The sequence below is a fragment of the Telopea speciosissima genome, chromosome 6 (assembly GCF_018873765.1).
Source record: "Telopea speciosissima isolate NSW1024214 ecotype Mountain lineage chromosome 6, Tspe_v1, whole genome shotgun sequence".
Taxonomy (NCBI): domain Eukaryota; kingdom Viridiplantae; phylum Streptophyta; class Magnoliopsida; order Proteales; family Proteaceae; genus Telopea; species Telopea speciosissima.
The window spans coordinates 57603730-57613728 of NC_057921.1; the positions used below are offsets into that span (position 1 = coordinate 57603730).

The following is a 9999-nucleotide window of genomic DNA, read 5'->3' on the forward strand; positions in this document are numbered from 1 at the left end:
TTGAGACCCAGTTTTCATCCAAACCTTTACACTAAAAATGTAGATCTTAGCATTTCAGCTTAATATGATGTCGTAAACTGCAATTAGTTTGTCCTTGGTTTCCTATGTAGTAAACCTATTTTGGCATCTCAAGAAAGAAGAAACAGTTCCAGAAAATTTCTTGAGGATCCAAATTGATTGTTTGATATGGAAGGTGGAGCATGATTAATCGAGTGCTAAAGATACAAAGACTAATAACAAATTCTCTTTTAAAGATTGTGACAGCCACTTCACATCTTCTCTTTTAAAGACCGTGACAGCCACTATGTAATCAAAGAGAAGTTTGATGTTGGATACCTTACTTGCAACCACCACTAAAAGCTTCTTTTTTTTTTACATCTTTTATGATGTTCCTTTTTTCCTTGTTACGTCACCCATAAGTCCTTCTGGTAGAAGTCAACAAAAGGTAAACATTCCACCTTCCAAATATTTGGCATCAGCAAGCCTCAATCCTAGATTCCCAGTTCATTCATTGTTGTTCACTTTAGTTCATTCTCTATCTGTAAATTTTTGAGACTCGGCATCATTTTAAAAACCAGACCAGAGAATAAACCTGGAAAGATCTTGTCCAGGTTCAACAGTTAGTTCCATTCTTTCCCCAACACCAGGAACAAGAATTGTGGTAAAGTTCAGGAAATCACAGAATGACCAGAAGATCTGATCTGGTTTGCAGATCTATTGCCTGAGTAGGTTGAACGCAACAACTGGGTGAAAGGCGCATAATCACCCGCATAAGCTTGTTCCAAGGACCAGGCAAGCTGCAATGGTGGCAACCTGGTCAGCCCTTGCAAATGTACACTTGGCTAAACTCTTGAACACATCCTATGAGATAAACTACAGTTTGCTACACTACAGGGCTGAATCCCAACAAAATTTGCAAAACTAATTCCCTATGAGCCACTAAGGCATAAAATTTCCAATAGAAGAGGATGAATTTGAAGAGTTGAAAGGCATCGGAATGTTTTACTCTCAGTCCAACACACACACACAGAATTTGACAAAGAGAGTTCAATTTCACTACTTATGGTCCATCTGCACATTCAAAGTACAAGGAAAAATCCAAAAATGACAATCTATTAACAAATAGTGAATGTTTCTCCAACTAAACATGCAGCGGAAGCATCAACCCAAATCATGCAGTATATGAGGACATTAAGGTGGATGACCTAAGACAGTTAGGTGGGTCTCAGGTATCTTAGCAATTGGGCAGAGATTGTAAATATCACTTTAAGTGTCTATCAATGAATTATCCATCAGTCTTCTGGGACAAATAATCTGCAGGTGGAATTGCAGAGGAGACACCAAGCAATGGGTAATTGGGTAAAATCACTATATGTCAGGTATTCTTTCTTATTCTTTTTTACCAGTTCCATATGGCAGGTATTCCAAAGGTGAATGGTTTCTTTGATTATGCCAAATGTCAATTCTGAAAAATGGAAACTGTAGGGTGGATCTCCAATCAGGTAAATGCTTCTCGGAGTTTTGTGGGTAATTCTAGGTCAGGCTCTAACTTGTTAAGTGGTGAAAAGTAGCTGTCCACCATGCCTTCAGACACTTGATCCAAACTTGGAGGTTCCCACTGCATATTTCCAACAGTCAGCACATTAGTAATATCATCTCCAAATTATGTCAGTTCATCATGCAAAAGGAGCATGTACCGCCAATACCTGTGGTGTAAGGTCCTTGTCCACCAATCGTGCCCGGACTCCCTAAGAAATTACAGGAAAATAAGATGGACAGGATACAAACAACTATAACTGTTTTAATTGAATGATGAGGGTGATACCTCACAGAAGTCATTCGGCTGTCTGGATATTCCTTGGAGGGACATTCGATACTCACGGATCAGGCATTGATCAAGAGTCTGGAATCTACCTTCTCGTATCTAAACCAGTTGCTAACATTGATTAATGTTAAAAATCATGCTAATGGTGCAGAATGAAGCAAAAAGATACAAGTAATAAGGAACTCACAGATCTTAAAGAAACTTTCAAGCTCAAAGGTGAGGCCTCCTTTAGTTTTTTGAGTGCTGAAGTACACCACTCATCATTTGATCCAGTTCCCTCGGTTTCCTGAAAAAGTTCAATTATTTGAAACATAATCACAAAGTAAATTTCAGACTGATTTGCAATTCTATTCCCCTCCAATCTGAGCCAGGAAAGTGTGGCCAATCCAAACCATAAGATAGGGACCTCGGAATTGGTCGCTTGTCAACTTTCATAATCCACCTCAACAACATGACCCAGTGATTTATCCCATTGTCAGCTTTACTTTTCCACATCTTGGATGAAATTTATAATTGCTAGGGGTGGCATGGCTAACATATGGATCCCTTTTGGGCCGCCAACTAAGCTGCCACATCATTGCCCTATGGACTTGCCATACAGTATTGAGTATCCATATAAATACATAGTCCATGTGAGCACATATGAACACAGATAAACATAGTATAACAGGACGCGACTATTATATTTTTTCCTTAAAGAAAAGAAAGAAAACAATGAAAAACAAGGAGGGAGGGAGGGAGAGAGATTCTTACAGAGGGAAAAAGCATACATTATGCACTGGCCATTAAAAAAAAAAAACACATCTAGGTATACATGTATGGATGTGTTTGTGTGTGTGAAGATGGAAAACTCAAAAGATATTAGCTCAACAAATTTTAAACATCAAAATTGCATGGAATTTTAAGATATTTTAATGAGAAGTGGAAAAATAAATCAATTGATTGAGAAAACTGATCTACTGAAAGAAATACATGCTTCAAAAGTGATTCAAGGATATCATGAGATTACAGCGTTACTGACAGTATAACATGTCAGGATAAAAGTGAAACAAAAGAAACATTACTCTCACATGAGAAGTGAAAGTATGATGACCTCAACTACACAACCTGACACTTGACCCAACACCCAAGTTAAATCAACCAAAATCATGTTGAATCATGGGAATTCTATCACAATTTTAAGAAACATGGAGGTATTCACAAGTCATGATGAAAATCAATTCGTCCTCACCAGAGCATCAATAATTTCTTCAACTGTATCATGGCCAAAACATTTATCGATTCTTTCAATCCTGAAAATCAGAAGTGAAAACAAAAGATCAGCTGCATACATATATTAAATCATCATAGAAGAAAATTGCACATAGCTACAATGTCAATAACATAACATACATCTATTGCACACACTCGGGGTTCCAACTTATTGTTCAACGAATACCACCTAAGAGATCTCCTAGTGGAAAGTAAACCCATTCAGGATCAGATCAACCCATACATAACCTTTGCAGGATCCATCCCCAAAAAGGAGTTTTGAGGCAGTAGAGAAAAGAGAATGGAAAGTGAGACAAAGGATTACACAGGTTTGAACAGGCCGAAAGCAGAACAACCCATACATAACCTTTGCAGGATCCATTCCCAAAAAGGAGTTTTGAGGCAGTAGAGAAAAGAGAATGGAAGTGAGACAAAGGATTACATAGGTTTGAACAGGCCGAAAGCTTAGAAGCCATCAAATTCACTTATAATAAACACACACACCAGGGGGAAGGGGATGACTCCATTATTAGTTCTAGCACATTTCTTGGGACACATTAATCATTCCCATTGCAACATTATGAAGAGTTTAGTGGTCAAGGTAACAATGTATAGAAGGAACTTTATGAAATAACAAATAATAGAACCATAAAAAGGACGATTTAAACAGATACAGATATACATCTAACGAACGAATAAATAAAAAACCTGTGAAGAGCACTCTCCTTTTCCGGATAGACAAGGTCACAATATTTCTCAAGAGAAGATTCTATGACAGAAGGATCATCTGTAACTAACGTACCCAGTCGTTCTTCAATCAAAGGAAGCCTCTGTTACAAAGAGCAACTAGTTACATGGCCAAGAAAAAGCAGGGATGTAACAATAAACATGAAAGGAAGACCAAAAGAACAAACTGCACTGAGTGCATAGTGTGTGGCAAGCCCACAAGCCAGCATTTCTGCTCCATTCAGCTTCTCTCCTGTTAGAGCCAAGTATTCCCCTGCAAAGAAATAAAATAGATAAGAATCACATTTGAAGAAAAATAACAGGAAATAGAGGGAATGAATCACTGCCACAGTCATAATGAATATAGATAAGAGGTAACAAGGGGTCATGTCACATAATCTCAATTTCCGTGTCTATCATATAGGCAGCTGAACTTAATTTTATGAGGAAATTATAACAAAAAGAACGCACACAAGAATACCTATGTAGCCAGGTAAATGTGAAAGGTGAAAGGAAGCCCCAGCATCAGGATGGAAACCAATTAAAGTTTCTGGTGTGGCAAAAACCTGCAATTTTTTTGCATGGTGTTAGGAAATGTTAACATGGAACTCCCTACAACTCATATATAATTAAATGACAATAATGTTGGGAGAAAAAGAATGCCACATAGTAAAATGAACCAAAAATCCCACAGTTTATACAGTTTATTCTATCACATATACATATAATGTGAACATTCAACTACAGAATGTATCAACAATGCAAGGGCAAATTCCTTTCTCTAATAGCCAGCATCTACCCTTGCCTCGGTGCCATGACAACTATATTCGCTGAGATTCTTTGAGATGCAGGAAAAAGAAAGCTAAAAGTAAGAAACAGGTCAAGACCATGACCTGATAGCAACAAAACAAGAGTAAGAATCATAAGCAAGAAAGCCCACAGCAGCACCATTAACAGAAGGTAATATCGAAAACCATTTTAAAAGTATTCCACGACTAAATCTGAACTACAATGCCTCTGCACAGCTTGCTTATATAGATCACTCCTTCCTGGATAAACCATGCATGTTGTTTGACATGTTCGTTTCAATAAAGACTAATTATTAATCCCAACATGTCATAGCACAAATCTTCATGCAGAAATCACATTAGATACTTTCTTGATCATCTTTGAAAGCTAAGCATTTGCACATGGAATACATGCCCCCTCAGCTGAATATTAAATATAAGAAACTCGACTTGAGGACTTCCTGAGAAAAGATAAATAAGGAAATGTTTGAAGATCAACAGCTCATGGTCATAGTTGTCAAGACGCCTAGGCATCCCACGGCGTTGAAGGGTCACCTAGGCGCCTAGGCGACAAGGCGTCCTTGTATTTTTTATGTATCCATTATGACAGTATAGCAATAAAATTAGAGTAAATTACACGGACCTCCCTTGTAACTATGCCTAATTCAATGGACACCCCTGTTAGTTTAAAAACTATAGTCGGCCCCAAAACATGAGACTCTGTTAGGTTGAATAATGAAATGACCCTACCATCCTTACACCAAAACCACTTAAAATTATGAAATGATCCTACCACCCTTAAACCTAAAACACCTATTTCTCTTCTTCTTCCTTACTTCGACCTAAAATAGCTGAATGAGCACCATCAACGGAGGTTCTGACTGCATTTCCTCTCGAGGTTCTCCTTCCCGTGCTCTCTATTCCTTCTGTGTATCAAACAACTTTGGCCTAAGCCGATCATCTTCTCCGGGGACGACCACCCCCTGTGACCTGCGATTTCCTCATTGAGCGGGTGGTTGTTTCCTTGAAAACCCTAAGATGATCCCCCATTGCGATGTAACGCCGAAGCCCCCTGAGCCAGGAAGAAATCCATTGCTGCCACGGTTTCTTCTCCTCTTCTTCTGCTCCTTCTGCTCCCATTTTTTTTTTTTCATTTTGATTTTGGTTTTCCCCCTTTCCTACTGAAACCACCACCAACACATCAGCACCATAACCTCTACCAAACCCATCTTCCTCTCTTTATTTCCTTTTTTTTTAACTCCACCCACAACCGTCATCTTCCCCATTTCTCTCTTTCCCAGTTCCTAATTCCAAATCCTAACTTCATTTTTATCTCAACCCATCTACCTCCACCGAAATCAGTTTCAAACATATCAATTCTCCAGAGGCAACACCATTTAATACAGATCAAATAGATGGATCTGCTAGTGATGGGCTCAAGTAAGGATCGGTAAAATAAAATTCTAATCTGATGCTTGATATGATTAGATCTGATTAGGTATGATAATAGAAACTGGTGAAGAAATTTCAGGGTGATGGTAGGGGCGGTGGGTTGGGTATGGCTTGCAGCGGTAGTGGTAGAGGCTTGTAGGGAACTGAGGATTGCAGGTCCAAATAGTAAGAGTATCGAGACCGAATTGAAGCAGTTGCAGGGCGCACACGATTTAAAGGAAGGTACTTAGGACGATGAATGGTGAATCCAAAGGATTTGAAGTAAGGTAGGAGTTGCAGAGAAATGTTTCGTGGATGTATTTCACCAACTGGGGCGACAAACACAGCAGCTCTGCAGCTCTTCAAGTTTGGTCGATATTCTTCCTCGAAGGAGTTTCCTTATGAGTTGCATATAGAAGGAAGTGAAAAAACGAAAAGCCTCGGCTATTTGGGGCAAATCATTTGAAAGGGCAAAAGGGTAATGTTACTTCCAAATAAGGGTAACTTAGTCATTATAATTTATTTCCTATATGACGTCATTACTTAACAGCAACTCACGGACGAAGTTGGGGCTGAGTGTAACCAAGGCATAGTTACAAGGGGAGGTCTCTAGAGTTTTTTCAAATTCAGGGGTGTCCCTTGAATTAGGCATAGTTACAGGGGAGGTCTGTGTAATTTACTCATAATAAAATTATGCTTACAGCATTACAGCAACAACAAAACAAATTGAATCTATGCACTAATTTGCCAATATAGCTAGCAACATCGTTACAACATTACAACAACATTACGCTAAAAACTGCATTATTTAGAGGGGGGAAACGTAAGTAAACAAGAGACGTGAACTAGAGAAGTTTGATTTCTTTTTTAATTTATTTATCTTTTTTTTTGTGCTAAATGATCCCATGCTTCTCACCTATACACAAGCCAACAAAATTATTTAGAGGGAAAAAAACGTGAGAAAAAAAAATGACCGCCTAGGGACCAAGGCACCCGCCGTGTTAAGTTAGAATAAGGCAGGCAACCGTTTATTCACCCAAAAAAAAAAAGGCGGGCAACCGCCCAGCCCTTGGAAACCCGCTTGATGCCTAGGTGGGGCCTAAGTGACACCTTGACAACTATGCTCATGGTACGAGAGAGAGTGAGAGAGATAACACTACATCCATGTATTTTTCATATATACATACAGTCTTCTCGGTTGCAACACGGAATGTCCCTGGGATTGAAACTCCTGCCCCACCCCCCATGGTAACACCATTCAAAATAGCCACCTAACAAGGAAAAATCATAAGTGAAGGTTAGCATTGCCCTTATGTAGCTTACACAAAAGACAGAGGTTCATTAACAGGTCCAAATAATTTCAAATCGTACTTAATGATTGCACAATTTATTCTACAAAGGGGATTTAAATAGGAGAATATGCAATTTGAACAAAGGAAGGAAAAAAAAAAAAAAAGTTGCAACATCGCCCTTCAAAAAGGAATCTCCATGTTTCATATCGACTGGGAGCTTTTATGTATTTATAATTGTTGATATCATCATTCGGTAATTGGACAACACCTCGTGCAGAAGTAGATTGACTTCATAAGCCATATTGTCATTCTACAATTTGGAGCTAGTACCATGGAAAAACACGCCAAATGATTTGATTGTTTGCCTTACATTCATTAGAAACTTTGAAAATTTGGCAACCTAAACCTCCCCATCAGCCCTTATCTCATTCTAATTTAATTGTACCTTTCTGTCTTTTCTTTCATTTCCCTCTCCTCGGTTCTGTCTACCTGCTGCATAGACACAACTTTAATCCAATCGATCAAGCAGTCCTAGACCTAATGAAAGTAAATCCTATCCCATTGGTTTTTACTGGATCTTTTAATTCAATATCAAGCATTTTTTAATGCTATTTTCTCCCCTTTTTTACCACTGGCATGTTATTTAGAGGGGTGCGGAGCATATACATTTTAAAATAATTCCACCAAAAATATGCTCCTCCAACTAATGTCTGCAGCCCCAAAAATAGTATTTCAATGGAAATTTAAGAGTGGAGAACTACATATCTACGGTATCAAGTATCAACAAGATATCAGGATGCACAAAAACGAAAACTTGTTTGTATAAAACCCTCCCCGCAAAATGTTTTGCATTTTTACTTAAATAATTTCTTTTGCTGAATATGTTTTACTTCAAAAACTACCATTAGGTCAGCATCCCATGGCAAATCCCATAACACAGCACTACCGTTATTTTTTTATTTTTTTTTTTTAAATTGATATCAAATAACCTCAGAAAAGGGAAATTGCTGGCTAAAACCCAACTGCATATATCAATTGCTCTAATGCTGAAGGAAAGATAGATACTTACATGTGGCTTCATATATGTGCCAAGAATGTATATAAAACTGTACAATGTCCTGAAGAATTCCTTACAATCTTCCATCTTCCCTGCATAGAATGAACAACAGTTTACAAGAAAAATTATTTGCTAATCTAATAAAAGTTTGTCTATCTACAAAAATGAAATGAATAAACCTGGAAGAAAAACATCATCGGTGACATAGTCCACAAAATGAAATATACCTTTTTTCCTTTTTCAAGACGAACGATAACCGGAATTTGGGTAATATTTCAAAACACATATGAAAGAAAACGGATTGAAGTGCAAGATTCTCTGTCATAAATTATAAACAAAAAGGGGGAAGAAAATGACTTGTCTTACCTTCATTAAGTAATCGAAAGAGGGTAACGATGTCTCCACCCGCACAAAAAGCCCTGCCACTGCCCTTGAGGTTCCAAAAATGATGTCCAAATGAGGCCTTTACACAACACGAATAGAAAGAAGCAAACACTAATAGCAGATAATAAGAGGGTAGAAGAAATGAAAGGAATGGAAGAAACCGGAGGCCAAAAACGGAGCAGAACCACTACTAACCTTCATCACGACAAAACCAATATCAGGATTTTCTTCCCAGGACTCATACAGTTTTTTCAAACGCGCTGCCTGAAGATAAACATAAACAACCAGAGAATTAATGGAATAAGAAAAATAAAAGAGACCCAAAAAGCAAAACTATAAACATAGAGCAAAAGGAGAACACCATTATAGTAGTAAGAGCATTGAGGGCAAAGGGCCTGTAGAGAATAGCTGTTCGAGAATGATCTTTACCTTCTACTAGCACCTGAAACATCAAAATAGACATATATAGATGAGCGATAATAGTTTAAAATTGAAAAAATTATTAGTTAGAAAGCTCACTTGATTGTTAAGTTCATCGCTATCATCTGGGTTGATGGTATGGGAGCAGAGGTTTCTGTGATAAGGGAGAAATCTAGGAATTCCAAGAGAACGCTTGAGTAATAGCCCTTTCAAGCTCTGCATTTTTCCAATTGTCGTTTGTTCCCAGTTCGAGAACGAAGAGAAATCCTCTTCGACGCAGTTCAGTAGTGTCGAAGTCGAACCCGATCGAAGGAACAGGTTGATGACTGGTACAATTCCACAAAGGGTTTAGTGACAGCGTGGTGCTGACCGGAAAAGTCCAAAATTTTTGTGATCCTAGCCACCCACGCGGCCATGCTCAACATAGATTCCATATTTATTTCATAGGGGTAAGGCTAGGGGTGTCAATTACAGGCCCGCACCGGCAGGACTGACCGGTACTGATCGATCAAAAACTGCGACCGACAGATCGATTTACAAACAAGTCGGGCTTATGGACCAATCGGTCGTTCCTTGTGCAAGATTGGAAACCGACCGACTGACCGAAATTGATTTTTAATATGGTGGAATGAACTCACCATTTTTCATGAATTGATACATTTAATGTCCTGTCCCATCACGTTATTCACCTCACCACTAAAGAGTACAACTGTACTCAAATATCAAAATTCTATCTCTTTCTTTGTCTCTTCTCTCCTCTCTCTCTTCATTTCCAATTTTACGGAGGTGAAAGTGAAAGTGTGAAACCCTTTTTTAGATAAAACA

The 9999-nt window shown here is 38.4% G+C and overlaps 1 protein-coding gene across 3 annotated transcripts; it reads right to left on the reverse strand.

The window, feature by feature from the left end:
• Window positions 1-1097: 1097 nt before the first annotated feature.
• On the reverse strand, window positions 1098-9459 carry LOC122666238 (3-hydroxyisobutyryl-CoA hydrolase-like protein 1, mitochondrial). 3 transcript variants are annotated; one of them, XM_043862394.1, is made up of 14 exons: window positions 9274-9459; window positions 9116-9196; window positions 8950-9018; window positions 8737-8800; window positions 8383-8462; window positions 7209-7292; window positions 4284-4368; window positions 3991-4076; window positions 3785-3906; window positions 3057-3117; window positions 2013-2111; window positions 1826-1924; window positions 1707-1748; window positions 1098-1618 (listed from the first exon to the last, which is right to left on the reverse strand). In XM_043862394.1, the coding sequence occupies exons 1-14, from the start codon at window positions 9394-9396 to the stop codon at window positions 1499-1501; spliced, it is 1215 nt and encodes a 404-aa protein (XP_043718329.1). In that variant the 5' UTR covers window positions 9397-9459; the 3' UTR covers window positions 1098-1498. The 3 variants fall into 3 exon arrangements, with proteins under 3 accessions (XP_043718329.1, XP_043718328.1, XP_043718330.1); XM_043862393.1 differs by having other exon boundaries at window positions 8737-8809; XM_043862395.1 differs by lacking the exons at window positions 4284-4368; window positions 8383-8462.
• Between the last annotated feature and the right edge of the window lie 540 nt (window positions 9460-9999).